Source organism: Panulirus ornatus, chromosome 2, assembly GCF_036320965.1.
Source record: "Panulirus ornatus isolate Po-2019 chromosome 2, ASM3632096v1, whole genome shotgun sequence".
In the NCBI taxonomy this organism is placed as follows: Eukaryota; Metazoa; Arthropoda; class Malacostraca; order Decapoda; family Palinuridae; genus Panulirus; species Panulirus ornatus.
In genome coordinates, this window is record NC_092225.1 from 69,978,236 (window position 1) to 69,996,587 (window position 18,352).

The 18,352-nt window shown below is 39.7% G+C and overlaps 1 protein-coding gene across 2 annotated transcripts in view; it reads left to right on the forward strand.

Annotated features, from left to right (window-relative positions):
• The first annotated feature begins 5,977 nt into the window (after positions 1-5,977).
• Positions 5,978-18,352, forward strand: part of LOC139757048 (tRNA (34-2'-O)-methyltransferase regulator WDR6) — a 53,589-nt gene continuing 41,214 nt past the window's right edge. Inside the window, exons 1-4 of one of the 2 annotated variants that reach the window (XM_071677076.1) lie at positions 5,978-6,274; positions 8,053-8,248; positions 13,756-14,293; positions 16,390-17,254. In XM_071677076.1, the coding sequence (XP_071533177.1) occupies positions 6,136-6,274; positions 8,053-8,248; positions 13,756-14,293; positions 16,390-17,254 (1,738 nt within the window). In that variant the 5' untranslated portion in view covers positions 5,978-6,135. The remainder of the gene's footprint in view (positions 6,275-8,052; positions 8,249-13,755; positions 14,294-16,389; positions 17,255-18,352) is intronic. The other variant, XM_071677084.1, reaches the window with a different exon arrangement.

Genomic DNA, 18,352 nt, shown 5'->3' on the forward strand with positions numbered 1-18,352 from the left:
GCTCTGGGGGGCGTGGCGGGCACTTACGTGCTTAGTTCATGGCGGGAAGCAACAGGTCTCCGCCGTAAAAGCCACTTCATCAAGTCATGCGTCTGCTGCTGTGTTTACATCACTCAGGTCGGCATCAAGTCGCGCGTCGAACCCCTCAACAGTGTGGAGGCATTTGCAGTGATTGCCGTCATCTTCCCTTCCTATTCTTACGAGCGACAGACAAATAGAGACAGCCAGGGGGGCAGTCTAGCCTCCTTACCTGGCGCTCCCGAGGAATACGTGGACCTCAAGAATCTGTCACAACCGTCACTGCATCCTGACCACTCCAGCACCCGACGTGCACGACTGGCTGGCACCTCTACGTCTCCTCCTCCTCCTGTCGTTCTCGCGGACACGACGATCATTCTTAAAGTATCCATAGATCATTATGACTCTCCCTTCACCAGCGAGACACCCATGTGCGGCCTTATCATTATTATCATTATCATTATTATTATTATTATCATTATTATTATTATTATTATTATTATTGCTATTATCATTATCATTATCATTATTGCTATTACTATCATTATCATTATTATCATCACCATTATTATTGTCATTATGATTATTTATATCATTATCATTATCATTATTAGCAGTAGTAGTATTGGTAGTATCATTATTATTATCATTACTACTACTACTACTACTACTACTACTACTACTACTACTACTACTACTACTACTACTACTACCTTTACTACTACTACTACTACTACTACTACTATCCGTTTAGTGAGATATGCTTATAAATAAACTGTCCATCTGGATCTACGTAATGTATAGCTAGAAGGCGATACAAGATACACAACGTGGCATGTGGACGCGTTCCTGAAGGACATGAATGAGTCTCTGACAGTGTGCCACTTGCGTCGTCCAGACACGAGAAGGAGGAAAAACCGGAGTGTTGTGATCAGTGATCAGTCTGGTGAGCGAACGTATAACTCGCTAACCTGGGGGGAGCCAGGCGGTGGAGTCGGTGGGATGACACCATCCCATATTCACATGTCACGTTGGGTTCTATCCCATGGCATGTGTGACACTGTCCATAGTTTAAAAGAAAGAAAACGGACTGGAAAAAAAAAAAAAGAACCGGGACCAACACAGCAACATGACAGGAGTGAGAGAAGAAAAATAATATTCAGAGCTGGACAGGTACCCTCGCCCACGACGTCGCTTCGGCTGACGCTATGTTCAGCGGAGTGAGCGGTCAGGCTGCAAGATGAATCAGCCAATGGCCACCGTGCAGTGACTAGTAGAGAATATATGGCAGCTGAATATACCAGTAGGCTTCTACAAAGCCCTCCACGTAGTGGCCATGGAGACCGTGAAGCGAGGGTTAAGATAAATGAGAGGTATATCCGTCCATGTCATGGAGATATTGTATGGGAGATTACTTGTGATATATCACAGACGAGAGTTATGTCGCCCGTGAGAAAGCGATGTGCTTTGGAGCTCGCACGGCTACCGTCCGCTCTCTCTCTCTCTCTCTCTCTCTCTCTCTCTCTCTCTCTCTCTCTCTCTCTCTCTCTCTCTCTCTCTCTCTCTCTCTCTCTGATGATGATGATGTAGAGCACAGATTCCCCAATGCTGCATAAACTTGTTGTCTGAAATGAGAATATCAGCAAGAATGATTTGGGTGTCGAGAGAAGGGAATGAGATGCCGTATAGGAAAATACGGCCGAGAACAGGAGCAGTAAAGTATCTCCGGCAGAAACTTCATTAAGGCAGCGGAGCGCAGAGCATAATGTTGTTGTGATGGGATGGACACGTAGCAGGATCTATGGAAACAAATGAACATCTCGTGAGCAACAGAAGAGAGATTCCGTCACAGATTCAAACTCACGCGGGAGAGACGAGTCTACCTTTGAGGGAGACTCGGTCATGAAGAGTGTCCACAGCAAGGAAGGTCTGATGACAGATATTCTATCATGCGTAAATGATGGAAGAAAACGCCAGTCTGTAAGAAATTTTTATGAAGACGTGGCTTATCCAAGAACGTTGAGCTGTCGCATATGACAAGGGTGTGGTGTTGTTCTCCTGGATGTGGCATTATGCAATTCAGACATCGATGGGAAAATCTGACGTTCAAGTTATCAACACCAGTGCTCGTCTTTCGCTTTCTTCCATTACGGTAGCTGAGATGGCAGTAGTAATCGTATGCCCCAATCAAGTTCATCTGTCTATTTGTCAATTAGTCTCTCTCTCTCTCTCTCTCTCTCTCTCTCTCTCTCTCTCTCTCTCTCTCTCTCTCTCTCTCTCTCTCTCTCTCTCTCTCAATGTGTGCGTGTGTGTGTGTGTGTGTGTGTGTGTGTGTGTGTGTGTGTGTGTGCGTATGTGTGTGTGTACAGAGAAGAGAGAGAGAGAGAGAGAGAGAGAGAGAGAGAGAGAGAGAGAGAGAGAGAGAGAGAGAGAGAGAGAGAGAGAGAAAAGCTCGAAGCCCAGAAGTAATTTGGTGAAGCACGCTCCAACTCACACTGGAGAGGAGCCATATGAATGCTCGCAGTGCCCTAAGGCCTTCACCCAGAGGGGCAATTTACCGCTGCGCATGACTCTTCAAACAGGAGAAAAGCCATCTGAACGTTCAGGATTCAGTTGGCTAAGCACATGAGAAACCACATGATCGTTCACACTGCCAAGACTTATCCCTAAAGAGTCATATGACTGTTCATACAGGAGGGGAGACAATCACATATCCAAATTGCTAAATATGGTTCTTCTGGTGGATTCACACGGGAGAGGATCCACGTGAACGTTCACTGTTCCAAAAGACTTTCTCCCGGAGAAGTGGTCTATCGTGGAACATAACCGCTCGTACAAGAGAAAGGCCACATGAATACTCACAATACCAGAGGGTTAATTTAGTGAGGCACATGACTACTCATGTAGAAGAATAGCCATATGAATCTTTACAGTCCCTAACGACCATATTTGTGAAGATTAATTTCATGAAGCACATAGATATTCATACAGATGAGAAGCCACATAAGTGTAGACATTGACAGAAGTCCTTCTCGTAGAGCCGTGCTTTAGTGAATATGACCATTCATACAGGAAAGAAACCATATGAATGTTCACAAAAGAAAAAGCCACGTAAGAGTTTACATTGTCAGAAAGCCTTCTTTCAGAGATGTATTTCACTGAATCACACGACCATTCATACAAGAGAAACACCTTATGAATGTTCAGAATGACAAAAGACCTTCCCCCAGAGGGATCTCTTGACGCAGCGCACAGCCACTTGCATTGCAGAGAAGCCGAAATTACGTTCACACACCAAAAACCTTTCTCTCAAAGGAGCGCTTAAGTAAACCACAAGAACATTCATCTTAATGTTGCCAAGGCTCTTTCACGGGGGAAGCTTAGTAGAACACACGATAATTCTTACTGGAAAGAAGCAATTCTAATGTTCACGTTGTTGAAAAACATTCGTCTCTTGGAAGAATTTCTTGCAGTACATGACAGTTCATACAGGTGACAAGCCATATGAATGTTTCCAGTGCCTAACGACCTTTTAGCTACAGGAAGTATGTTGTTGAAGTACCTTACTGTGTAGACAGGAGAATATCCAAAAGAATGTTCGCATTGCCATAAGACATTTTGCCAGAAGAGTTACTTAGTCCAGCATATGAAAGTTAAGCGATTACTCTGGTCAAGGTGTCCATCCTCCACCACAAAGTGGCTCAGACATGCCACTGCTCCCGTCATGGTGAACACCAGCGTAATACGATGTTGCCCTGCTAAGATATGCCTGATGACCGACCGTTCGATGTCTCATCTGCCGATCGAGAAGTTTGGCACTCCTGCAGAAGTCTGGCACTCCTGCCTTTATTCATTCCCATCCCCACCTCGCCACACATGGAATAACAACCCCCTACCCCCTCATGTGTGCGAGGTAGCGCTAGGAAAAGACAACAAAGGCCCATTCGTTCACACTCAGTCTCTAGCTGTCATGCAATAATGCCCGAAACCACAGCTCCCTTTCCACATCCAGGCCCCACAGAACTTTCCATGGTTTACCCCAGGCGCTTCACATGCCCTGATCCAATCCATTGACAGCACGTCGACCCCGGTATACCACATCGATCCAATTCCCTCTATTCCTTGCCCGCCTTTCACCCTCCTGCATGTTCAGGCCCCGATTACTCAAAATCTTTTTCACTCCATCTTTCCACCTCCAATTTGGTCTCCCACTTCTCCTCGTTCCCTCCACCTCCGACACATATATCCTCACACACACACACACACACACACACACACACACACACACACACACATATATATATATATATATATATATATATATATATATATATATATATATATATATATATATATATATATATATGTAAGGCATGTGTACGTGTCGGAAGAGAGGAAAGTGATTAGTTCTCAGTGAATGTAGGTTTGCGGCACGGGTGTGTGATGTCTCCATGGATGTTTAATTTGTTTATGGATGGGGTTGTTAGGGAGGTGAATGCAAGAGTTTTGGAAAGAGGGGCAAGTATGCAGTCTATTGGGGATGAGAGAGCTTGGGAAGTGAGTCCGTTGTTGTTCGCTGATGATACAGCGCTGGTGGCTGATTCATGTGAGAAACTGCAGAAGCTGGTGACTGAGTTTGGTAAAGTGTGTGAAAGAAGAAAGTTAAGAGTAAATGTGAATAAGAGCATGGTTATTAGGTACAGTAGGGTTGAGGGTCAAGTCAACTGGGAGGTAAGTTTGAATGGAGAAAAACTGGAGGAAGTAAGTGTTTTAGATATCTGGGAGTGGATCTGGCAGCGGATGGAACCATGGAAGCGGAAGTGAATCATAGGGTGGGGGAGGGGGCGAAAATTCTGAGAGCCTTGAAGAATGTGTGGAAGTCGAGAACATTATCTCGGAAAGCAAAAATGGGTCTGTTTGAAGGAATAGTATTTCCAACAATGTTGTATGGTTGCGAGGCGTGGGCTATGGATTGAGTTGTGCGCAGGAGGGTGGATGTGCTGGAAATGAGATGTTTGAGGACAATATGTGGTGTGAGGTGGTTTGATCGAGTAAGTAATGTGAGGGTGAGAGGGGTGTGTGGAAATAAAAAGAGTGTGGTTGAGAGAGCAGAAGACTGTGTTTTGAAATGGTTTGGTCACATTGAGAGAATGAATGAGGAAAGATTGACCAAGAGGATATATGTGTCAGAGGTGGAGGGAACGAGGAGAAGTGGGAGACCAAATTGGAGGTGGAAAGATTGAGTGAAAAAGATTTTGAGGGATCGGGGCCTGAACATGCAGGAGGGTGAAAGGCGTGCAAGGAATAGAGTGAATTGGAATGATGTGGTATACCGGGGTCGACGTGCTGTCAATGGATTGAACCAGGGCATGTGAAGCGTCTGGGGTAAACCATGGAAAGTTCTGTGGGGTCTGGATGTGGAAAGGGAACTGTGGTTTCGGTGCATCATTACATGACAGCTAGAGACTGAGTGTGAACGAATGGGGCCTTTGTTGTCTTTTCCTAGCGCTACCTCGCACACATGAGGGGGGAGGGGGTTGTTATTTCATGTGCGGCGGGGTGGCGATGGGAATAAATAAAGGCAGACAGTATGAATTATGTACATGTGTATATATGTATATGTCTGTGTGTGTATATATATGTGTACATTGAGATGTATAGGTATGTAAATTTGCGTGTGTGGACGTGTATGTATATACATGTGTATGTGGGTGGGTTGGGCCATTCTTTCGTCTGTTTCCTTGCGCTACCTCGCTAACGCGGGAGACAGCGACAAAGCAAAATAATAATAATAATAATAATAATAATAATATATATATATATATATATATATATATATATATATATATATATATATATATATATACACAGAGCATAGATACTTGTTTCAAAATGTGTGTGCTTAGATATTCCTAAAAAAGGAATCCGGATTTCTCGAAAGGATCAGCGGTTCATACGGCACGCATCCCATCAGCTGATTGACGTAAATAAACGTGCGCTCAGCTGGTTGGGTGTATTTTGATTTGTTAGAGAAGTGAACTTAACTCATAAGAACATATAAACCGAGAGCATATTAAGGATTCTCATGCAAATTGTTTATGTGAAAAGAACAAGAAAATGGAGAGGACTAACGTTAGCGCAACAGCACATTGTAGCAGGGTAGAAAATACAAGTTCAAACATGGTTCACATCACGCATCTCTTCTTGAGTACACAGATAACCTCTGTGAAAGTTAAAGAAAATTTCGTTTTCATTGGTAAGTAAAAGGGACACACAACATGAGTAATTTCAATATAATCTAGACCATCTTCTTTGTATTGGTAATCATATATGACATTCTTAAGTTAGAATGTTAAGCTGAGTAGTTTATCAGTTTAATGTTAAGCTGGGTAGTTTATCGGTTTAATGTTAAGCTGGGTAGTTTATCAGTTTAATGTTAAGCTGGGTAGTTTATCGGTTTAATGTTAAGCTGGGTAGTTTATCAGTTTAATGTTAAGCTGGGTAGTTTATCGGTTTAATGTTAAGCTGGGTAATTTATCGGTTTAATGTTAAGCTGGGTAGTTTATCAGTTTAATGTTAAGCTGGGTAGTTTATCAGTTTAATGTTAAGCTGGGTAGTTTATCAGTTTAATGTTAAGCTGGGTAGTTTATCAGTTTAATGTTAAGCTGGGTAGTTTATCAGTTTAATGTTAAGCTGGGTAGTTTATCGGTTTAATGTTAAGCTGGGTAGTTTATCAGTTTAATGTTAAGCTGGGTAGTTTATCGGTTTAATGTTAAGCTGGGTAGTTTATCAGTTTAATGTTAAGCTGGGTAGTTTATCGGTTTAATGTTAAGCTGGGTAATTTATCGGTTTAATGTTAAGCTGGGTAGTTTATCAGTTTAATGTTAAGCTGGGTAGTTTATCAGTTTAATGTTAAGCTGGGTAGTTTATCGGTATAATGTTAAGCTTAAGGGGTAAAATGTGAGGTTTACTAATATAATACTAGGTGAAACATTTTTATCAATAAATAGTGCCTTTAAGAAGCCCTCCTAACTTTGTCCAAAGGCTGAGATTTACCATAATTCTCAACATGTAGTTCAAATTGATTACTGACATTGTCATGTGCTTTCATGTCACATGGTGGAGAAATGTTTCTCGGAATGCACTTTCGTGCATAGATGCATTTGTCCACACGTAAATGCACACAACTCTCAGAAACTGGATATAAACCTGAGACCATACCAAACACTTTTTCAAATAACACTGGAAATAAAGTAAACAGGCACTAGTGGAACTTATGTGATGGTTTCATAGGTTTTGTTGATTTCTACAATTGTATCTTTTACTTTTAAGTAAAGTAACTCCACATTTTCAGTGATCTTTGCAGCCCTCCCCATTATTTTCTTATCTTAGTAAAGTAAAGAAGGCTCCAAACCATGCGTCACTTTGCTTAGGGGCCAAAATTCAACCTAATTTTCTGTGGTATGTTCGAAATATACCAGCAGTATGATTATCAGTTTTCAATGTTATATTGGAAATACAACAGCAATATGATTATCTTTTCCATTCCTCCATATGGTGAAGAATGTGTGCCAGAAAGTAGATGTCAGGTGCTAGATGAGATTTTCACAAGTTCTTTTTATTCATATAAGTATATCACTTACTTTACTTTAATCAACTTACACTTTCCTTGATTTTCATGGCCCTCCCCATTGTTGAATCCTTTGCTTTCAAAAAAATAAAGGAATTTAACAAAAGCATTCTATCTTTTCCTCTCCTACAAATTTCTCATTTCTGACATCAAATTAGTTACCCAGTAAAATTATATTTCAAAATAATTCATCATTGAGGATTCTGTATATGTTTGCAGTTACACCTAGAAATGTCAAATATCTCTCCTAGGTACTGGTATTGCTATGTTTAGATACAGGGTATTGTAGTGTGTTCCATTTTTGATATTTCCTTATGTTGCTACTTTCAGACTTTCATCATAGTTATCAGCATTTATCATCTTAAATTTCAGTTCATTTGATGTTCATTCTTATATTTTTCTAGGTGAGGGCCAGCATTTCCATATTCATGATCTCACCACTGGGATGAGGCTTTCTAGTACAGAAGTTTTCCGTGCAGCTGTAATTCATGGCATCCAGCTTCAGCCATACCTGGTTGACCATGAATATGTGTGGATGATGGCTGTTTTTGGACAGAAGAGCTTGACTATATTGTGTTTTGATCCCAGCATATGCAAGTGGTATGTAGTATGAAACCTTTTTAAGTTCTATTTGCCTCTTTAAGTATGGTAACCAAACTGGAGAACATTTTATATTTGGCCTGACATATGATGTACAGAGTTTGCCAAATATTTCCTTATCCATGTTGATGAATGCATATCTCTTTCCAGTCAGCAGACTGCTTTGTCCACTTTACAGTTCTCTTGAGATGGGGTTTTTATAATAGGTTAGATACAGTCACTGGCAGTAGAATGGTTCCACTTGATGGGGGACTTCAACTATTTAGGGAGGCTAACTTGAAAGTGAACAACCCACCCTCATTTTTTCTCATCCCATTGGATCGGGGACATTTCATCTTTTCATATCCATCTCTTTTTATGCAATACAAAGCAAGGGCATGTGATACCTGTTGATTTTTCTAGAAAAGGATTCCAGCAACTATCTCTCTTATATTCAAGACATATGAACAGAAGAAAATGAAGAATCGTTTTATAGTATACTTTGTTAGACTTATTATGAACTGGAAAACTTATAGGTATGTGTAGTGACAACTGCAAATTAAACTGAACAACAGTTCAGTACAACACAGATGAATATACATGGTGTATTCATCAATATCAAAGCTGTTTAGAATCCTGCCTGTAACATACACAGCATTTATAATGTAGGGCTAAACAGCATATTGAATGTGCGATGTGTTGCAAGCTTGTTGACCTACTTTCATTTTCCAAAGTAGGCTGATTAATCCTTGTTACTTAAACTGAATGCATTGGCAACAGACTGCAGGTTTATCTTTTTCAACCTATCTTTGTGAATGTGTACCAGAGTGAAAATGTTCAACAGTGTTTGCCCTGTCATTGAATATAGGTGTGTCTTGAGGAGCCAGAGGGCATTAAACTGTTGCAATCATCAGTAGAATGATATAAAATGATTTTTGTTGGGTGCATACATCGCTAGACAAGACAGGTGATTTATTGATGAAAGTGAAGCAACATTGTGGCATAGGGCAAGCAGCTCAGGTTTAGTTAAGTCATACTACTTTCAACTGAACTGTCAAGTAAGGATGCAGAGCTAGAACCACCCCAGATGTGAACACAGTACTCCATGTGAGGACGAATCAGTCCTGTGTATAAATGGAGCAACTGTTCAGAAGAAAAGGAATTTCAACATTTAAACAGGACTCCCAGTTTCTTAGAGGTAGACTTAGCTATTTCTGTACTATGGGCTTTCCAAGAAAGAGGGATGTTACAGTAATACCAAGTATCTTCACTGAGTTAAGAGGTAGAATTACAGAACTTTTAAAGGAGATGAGTTGTTAGGAGTTTTTGATTGAGAGATGGGTAGAAATTGGGTCTTGGTGGTATCTTAACTAGATTTCATTTATCCCTCTGAGATATCCTCTCAAAGCCTAATTTTTTTGAGGAAGTTATGTCAAGTCAAGAAACAGTTCAAGTGAGAGGGGGAGCAGAATTAAAGGATGTAGATGAATGCAGTGTTGATTCATCAGCATATGAGTGCACTTGATTATTTGTGGAATAGAAGATATCATTGATGAAAAGGAGAAAAAGTGCAGAAGACAAGACAGAACCTTGAGGGACACCACTGTTGATAGAGAAAGGGGGGAAACTGATCCATTAACAACCACAGAGGTAGATCAGTCAGAGAGGAAGCTATATATTAGGAAACAAAGTGAGGGAGAGAAGCCAAAAGAGGAAATTATAGATGAGACCTAGATGCCTTACCCTGTCAAAAGCTGTGGCTATATTAAGGGCAACTACATAGGTCTCCCCAAAATCTCTCAGGGATGATTACCAGACATTGTTGAAGTGGGAAAGAACATCACCAGTGGATCTAACCTTGAGGAAGCCATACTGGTGATCAGAGAGAAGGCTGTGAAATTTAAAGTGTCTAAGGATATGGGAGCTGGAGAGAGATTCAAAGACTTTGGAAATGGTAGATATCAGAGCAATAGGGCAATGGTTAGAGGGGTCAAAATGGTCATCCTTCTTAGGAATGGGATGTATCAATGCATACTTTCAAGGAGAAGGAAGAGTCTTGGTTTTTAAACAGAAACATAATAGCCAAGCAGGTACAGATTACATGGGGATGGATGCAATCAGGACCATAAGCCTTCCTTATGTCCAGAGAGAGAAGCACTTTTGAGATAGTCTGAATAGAAATTACAGGGAGGGGCATAGGATTAGTAAGAGGAGCATCAGGGGGAAGGAATGTTAGAATAATCCAAGGAGTTAAAGGAGAAACAGGAACCAAAGAAAGTGCCTTTGCTTGTGGGGAAAACAGCCATAGTACATCAGAATGGAAAAGTAAAGGAAAGGTAGAACAACAGAAGTTTTTACTGATGCCCTTAGCTGAAGACCAGAAAAACCTATCAGTTGATGACAAGGATAGGTTACAGCACTGCCTTTTGAATAAAGGAACGCTTTGCATCATACATGCAAAGATTATGGGCAGTGATGAAAGCTGAATGGGAGTCAGAGGAAGGAGAGTTTTTCTGAACCCACTATGCCTGATCCTTTGTCTGAATGGCTTAAGAACAGAAGCAGTTGAACCATGGATCAGAAGAAGTTGTCTTGAAGGCAAATGGGATAAATGCTTCCATTCCTGTAAGAATAACTTCTGCTGTGCATTTAGCAGAGACAGAAGCATCAACACATAATAGACAGAAATTTGACCAAGGAAAGTCAGAGAGGAATGTACAGAGGTTATTCCAGTCTGCTTCACTGAGATGCCAATACTTACGCATAGATGGGGCTGCTGGACAGGGGAATGCCATTGAAGTAGGCATATTTATGAGCGTGATCAGATAATCATTTGGGAGCAAGATTGTGTAGTTACAGCAGGATGGACTAGGGGTAAAAAACAGATCCAGAATATTAGGGGAGTGGTCACAGTGGTCAGGAATATAGGTAGTGCGTGAAATGATTTACCCTAGATCATTGAGAATGGAGAATGTGAGGGCCTGAATCCCATCACCACGGTATGGGAGGAATTCAACCATTCCCTGTTGGAAACACTGAAATCCTCGAAGTAGAGGATTGCAACTTGTGGATGAGAGTATGCCACAGTCTCATGGCAGGAATTTAGATAGTCAAAGAATGATATAGAATTTGTAGAATTAGGAGGGCAGTTGGTGAAACAGAGGAAATGTGTAGCAGTCGGGAGACAACCCGTAAACCACACAACATCAAAGTTTGGGGACTCAAGGTCCTTGAGGCATGCAACAGGTTTGTTGATGTTAGAATAAGCACAAACACCACGTATGAATTGGAATCATGAATGGAAATTACGTTTGGGTGTGAAAAAGGGTCTGGTGAGAACATCCTCAGTCAACTGTGTCTCAGAGAGAAGTAAGATATTAGGAGAGGTACTATACAGATGGTGTTCAGTAGAAGAGAGGTTACTAGAGAGACCATGAGTGTTGGTGTTGTGAATAGGAAAAAGGGAGGTCTAACAGAGAGGGAAAAGTCATGTAAGGGGCAGGTACTAATCTTATCTGAGACTTCCTCATTGGCAGTGGAGTGAGGTGGAGATCTGGAGATTCTTAGAAGCACATGATCCTGAGGACTAGGGGCCATAGACTTGTTGCTTTATAAGCTCCTCTTGTTTAAAGTTTTTTGGCATTGAACTGTCTTTTGGACCCTCTTCTGTTGTAATTGTAATGTGTTTCACCACCTACCTCCTGTGGTCAAAGTTCATTAGGGAGTGGGAGCATTTATATGGCATCTCTTCTGTATGAACTGTCATGTGTTGAAATAATTTACTCTGATAGTAGAGTATCTTTAAACCCTTTGGACTGTAAGACGGCTTCTTTCCAGTGTTAACTATTGTATTCTCTTATTGATCTATTCCTTTAGATCTTTTGCAATATGAACATTATTTTGGTTTCTCTCTTAAATGAATTTTATAATGGGTAATAAATTACTTCTTTGGGAAAAGTATTTTAGCACTGTGAGCATCATTCATACGGATTCTCTCTTGTGTTAATAGCTGTTTGCTATACTAAGTGACTCGTTTGAGAGAAAGTTTTCTAGCACTGTGAACATTCATTTGGTTTCTCTCCTGAATGAATTGTCATGTGGTTTACATAAGTCTTCTAGGAAAAGGACTTCTGAATATGAGAAATTTATGTGGTTCTGTCCTATATGATAATTCTTGTGCTGATTTAAGTAAATCTTCAGGGAAAAGGTCTTTTGGCATTGTAAGCATCCTGTAGGCTTCTCTCTTGTATGTATATTCTTGTGTCTCATTAAATCAGTCTTCCAGGGTTAGACCTTTAGGCGTTGTGAACATTAATGTGGTTTCTCACCATTCGAACAGCATATACATACTATTCTTCTAGGATGACTTTTGGCACTTTTCTCTTTTATGAATAGTCTTAAGCTCCACTAGGGTATTCTGCCAGCATAGGAACACTTGGCAATATGAATATACCAAAGGCTTCTTTTTAGTATGAACAACCATGTGCTTCATGAAATGAATTGTGATGGAGAAGGAATGTAAACAGTCATGCAATTTTCTCCTGTGTGAGTAATGTTTCTCACCAACTGAATGCTCTAAAAATCTTTTGGCATTTTGGATAATCATATGGCTTTTCTCCTGTATGAGCAGTCATGTGCTGCAGTGGATTACCTTTCTTGGGAAAGGTTTCTGGGCATTGTGATAATTCATATAGCTCCTTTGCTTCTGGTGGTGAACTCTGAAAGGCTGATGATGATGATGATTCCACTCATATACCAATTTCATGCCCCAGGAGTCCCTTCTATCTTATGAAACTCCCAAAGCACCAGGTGGGAAAATAGGTTGCAAAGTGCAGCGATGTATTATGTAGGAGAATTCTTGGCATCTATATAAACTTACTTCCTACCCCAAGAGTCCCTTCTATCTTTATGAGGCTCCAACAGCACTCAGAAAGTTAGCCACATTCAGCAATCGGGATCATAGGTCAAAAAATGCGATGTATATATGTCTATCGGCGTAGAGTGCTCAGTCTCTTCATTGTGGTAGTTGCATCATGGGCACAAAGGATCATTGTAAGCAATATTATCAGTGTGCTGTTCCAAACACTAACTTTGTACTCAGTGGTTTCTAATATGAGTAGGTATGCATTGCTTAGTATCTGTAAATACACTTCTGTGTCAGTTTGTTATCTTTAGCTTTGTATTACCATTTATTGTGCTAAGTGCATTCATGAAAATGTAATTGATTTTGCAGATTTGGGGTCTGAAGTCTTAACTCTGTGTGCTGGAAATGTTACTATTATTTTTTTACTCTATTATAGGTACAATTTAGATTCAGGAAACAATTAATTCCAGCATTTTTTTTTTTTTAAGGTGACAGGTCCAAAATTTTAGAATTCTGATGCTGACATTGAAATAGTGTTATACTGTGCCTCTATATTCAGTTTTGTGATTAGATGCATCATTTTGTAAATTAAAAGTATTTTATTAGTACAGGGAATAGAATTTCAGTATGTAAATTATTTCATATTAATATATACTTTTTTCAGCTCAGTGCTTATGGAAGAAAGATGTATAGAAGATTGGATTGTAGATGTTGCTTGGGAAAAAGATCTTTCACATGTTGTTCTTGCGACAGCACACAATTCTCTTCTTCGCTGCAAGACTGAGAATTTAGCTGATTGCTCTAAGAACAAGTTCATTAATGTGAACAACAAGAGAGAAGGCTGTAGAGAGACAAAAGCGGAAAAATTAAACAAAGAAGAACAAGAGATTCATCATTGCCAGTTGTCAAATATAGATTACACCCATGCCTTAGGAAGACATGAACGTATTTTGATTCCTGATGGAACACAGCAGCAGAAATTAAGCACTCATCAGAGACCTGAAGAAAATGTAGTAGCTAAAGCAGAATGTGCAGAAAAATGTGTCCTCTTTTGTGGCCAAGTGGTAATGATATCAGGATTTTGGGAAAGTGTAATTCTTTTGGCAGGAATGGTGTCACAGCAAATTGTATTGTGGGGACCCTGGGGGGATATGGATGACAATGGCAGAATTGTTCCTCTTCACCGCCTGATAGGCCATCAGGTTAGTACTGAGATGTATTGTATTATATGATTGTAAGTATGTAGCAAAGATTTTTCAGCAGCAAGGAGAGGGAATGAGCTGGAAAAGCCTATTAAGTCTAATTGAAGGAGAGAGTGTGTTAATGATTCTTTGGTGGATCATTATCTTACATACCGTACATTTATAGTCAAAACAGGAATGTTTTTTTCAAAATTCTGTACATTTATAATCAAAACAGGAATGTTTTTTAGAAATTTGGTTAGGATATTTTCCTGTTGGGTATTCTCTGATATTTTTGTTAAAGTGTACAGTTTTGTTTGCAGAGCTTTTGGATGAAGATCATATTATCCTTTGAAAGTCAGAATGTTGAAAATTTCCCTGAATTGCAGTAAGATTAATGTGTGCCTATAATTTGTTGTTCGCTGATGATACAGCGCTGGTGGCTGATTCATGTGAGAAACTGCAGAAGCTGGTGACTGAGTTTGGTAAAGTGTGTGAAAGAAGAAAGTTGAGAGTAAATGTGAATAAGAGTAAGGTTATTAGGTACAGTAGGGTTGAGGGTCAAGTCAATTGGGAGGTAAGTTTGAATGGAGAAAAACTGGAGGAAGTAAAGTGTTTTAGATATCTGGGAGTGGATTTGGCAGCGGATGGAACCATGGAAGCAGAAGTGAATCATAGGGTGGGGGAGGGGGCGAAAATTCTGGGAGCCTTGAAGGATGTGTGGAAGTCGAGAACATTATCTCGGAAAGAGAAAATGGGTATGTTTGAAGGAATAGTGGTTCCAGCAATGTTGTATGGTTGCGAGGCATGGGCTATGGATAGAGTTGTGCACAGGAGGGTGGATGTGATGGAAATGAGATGTTTGAGGATAATATGTGGTGTGAGGTGGTTTGATCGAGTAAGTAATATAAGGGTAAGAGAGATGAGTGGTAATAAAAAGAGTGTGGTTGAGAGAGCAGAAGAGGGTGTTTTGAAATGGTTTGGTCACATGGAGAGAATGAGTGAGGAAAGATTGACCAAGAGGATATATGTGTCAGAGGTGGAGGGAACGAGGAGAAGTGGGAGACCAAATTGGAGGTGGAAAGATGGAGTGAAAAAGATTTTGAGTGATCGGGGCCTGAACATGCAGGAGGGTGAAAGGCGTGCAAGGAATAGAGTGAATTGGAATGATGTGGTATACCGGGGTCGACGTATTGTCAATGGATTGAACCAGGGCATGTGAAGTGTCTGGGGTAAACCATGGAAAGTTCTGTGGGGCCTGGATGTGAAAAGGGAGCTGTGGTTTCGGTGCATTATTACATGACAGCTAGAGACTGAGTGTGAACGAATGGGGCCTTTGTTGTCTTTTCCTAGTGATACCTCGCACACATGAGGGGGGAGGGTGTTGTTATTCCATGTGTGGCGGGTTGGTGATGGGAATGAATAAAGGCAGACAGTATAAATTATGTACATGGGTATATATGTATTTGTCTGTGTGTATATATATATATATATATATATATATATATATGTATACATTGAGATGTGTAGGTATGTATATGTGCTGTTTGTGGACGTGTATGTATATACGTGTGTGTGGGGGTGGGTTGGGCCATTTCTTTCGTCTGTTTCCTTGCGCTACCTTGCAAACGCGGGAGACAGCGACAAAGCAAAATAAAATAAATAAATAAAATAAATAATTTGCATGTGACCACAGTATGTTAGTACAACAGTACTGCTGTTAATGAGAGTTTGGTTTGGAGTACTTTTACCACCTACCCAGCATCTCTTATGTATTTGGTATTCCTTATCAGCAAAATGGTTGTAAATGCAGTTGAATATAGACAAGTATCCTGCAAGAACTTTCAGAAAAATCTTAAGAAAAACCTACCCAGACAGTGAGCAACCACTGTCTGATATAAAGTCTATAAGTGGGTTTGCACTTTGACTTCACATATTGAAAAAGAGTGTGTGCAAGTACTAAAAGAACTGTAACTTGTATTGTTGGAATTCTACATTTAATCCCTACATGACATACAGGTGAATCCATGATTTCTTTGTCATAGAGTTTATGAAGAGATTTCATTCATTGCAAATGAATATCTTATTTAAAGTCTTATTAAGTATATCTTTTACAGGGTTCTATATTCTCTGTCAACTTTTGTCCTGCTCAAAGTATCATTACCACAACCTCAGATGATAGAAGTTTGAGAGTGTGGGATGTGTTCCAAACAGATCAAAATACTGGACATAGGATTAAGAAAACCCTGCCTCTTTTTGATGTAGAAAAAGAGAAAATGTACTGGAGAGGGTCACAGATAGTAGAAAAGCTGAAGTGTTATGGGCATGGTGCAAGAGTGTGGCGATCACTTATCTTATCTTCATGCATTTTAAGTGTTGGTGAGGACTCAAAAGTATGTGTATGGGACCATAAAGGAAAATTACTTATGTCATGGAAAGCTCATGATGGTTCTTGTATTTGGAGTGTTGCAGCCACTGAATGTGGAAGTAAATTAGTAACTGGTGGTGGTGATGGCAGTGTTAAGTCCTGGAGCCTTAATTTGAAAATGTCATCATGTGCAGAACCACTAAGTAGATTACCTTTGATCAGTAATATTCAGAATTTTTCAAGAGAAAGAGATTCAGAGGACCCCAGAGAATTAAAAAACATTGATATTATAGCCAATAATGATGATATAGAACAAGGATCTTTTCTGAAGGAAAAAGAAATTGAAGAACCTGAAATAAGAACATTGAAAACGATTGGAAAAGAGAGAGGAGTGAAGCCAGATTTTCCAAGGTGTGTTTCATTGATGGGCATGAGAAAGTTCATTGTTGTAATGGATAGTGGAAAGGTGTATTCTTGGGACCCGAAGTCATCCTCTTGGTGTTTAAGCTATGAAGATGAGCATCTGAAGAATTATGTGGTGATGGAGACATGTCCAGACCAAAAAAGTGTAGCATTTGGAACCCTGTCTGGCAATATGATCATCTTGGAATTAGGTAAGTTATATATTTAGCATTTTACAGACTTTTAAACTTTAAAGTAATGCTGTGAAACAAATTTTTTTTTTTTTTTGTATTAGAATGTGATATGTTTCTATTAACACAAGCACTGAAATGAAATTCTTGACTCTAGCATAACCCCAGAAAGTTTGAAACTGACTGACATATCCAAACTCCATGGAGGAGAAAGGAAAGGTGTTCCAGAACTGCTTTGCAATATCAGTGAAATCACATCATACAAAATTTAAGTCTTAACACTCAGAGGTTTTGTTCACATTTTTTCATTCAGCTAAATAATGGTGAATATACTATGAAATGAGTACAGTAAGCTTAGCTGAAATAGAAATGGCATGGATGGGGGATATCTTGCAGTTATTTTTAGACCAAAGGAAGATTGATTCCTGTAGTAATGATTATTATAGTTATTATAAGGTGAATCATTGACCTTAGGTTTGTAATATGTAAGGTCTGCATACTGTAATGATTAGGATAGAAATACACAATAGTTTTGGTTGGGTTGGTATTTCTGACTGTGAGGTATACCTTTCCTTCTTTCTTCTTGCATCTGATAATCACCATATCTGCAGCATACTACCTACTGTTAAATCATGTAATGAACCAGGGTGAAATGTGACACCATATGCAAAACCACTCACGTCATGTGTAATCCCATAGATATATGCAACTTAGACATGTCAACCCCAAGGGATGGGTTTTCAAATAGGAATATAATGTTATTATGCGTGATCTGAGGTGACAATCAAATCACTTCAAACACAATTTGAATCACAGTGATCTAGTATTACTTTCATTTATAAGTAATTAGAGGTGTATAGGATAATCCAAATAGTGACATTATGATTTACTGTATTAAGATGTTATGCCTACCACAATTGCTGAGGTAACATATGTGAATGTGGTGTATCATCTCATGATTCATGCTGAAAACGGAGCATTTTCTGATACACACTACAAGACAGTGTCATAATCTGCTGTTGTGTTGCTATGTAGTGTTTACAAACATATTTAATGATATTGAAAGATTTGCTTTATCTGCTAATCAGGTTGGCATTTGATGTGCTTTGATGGATATAG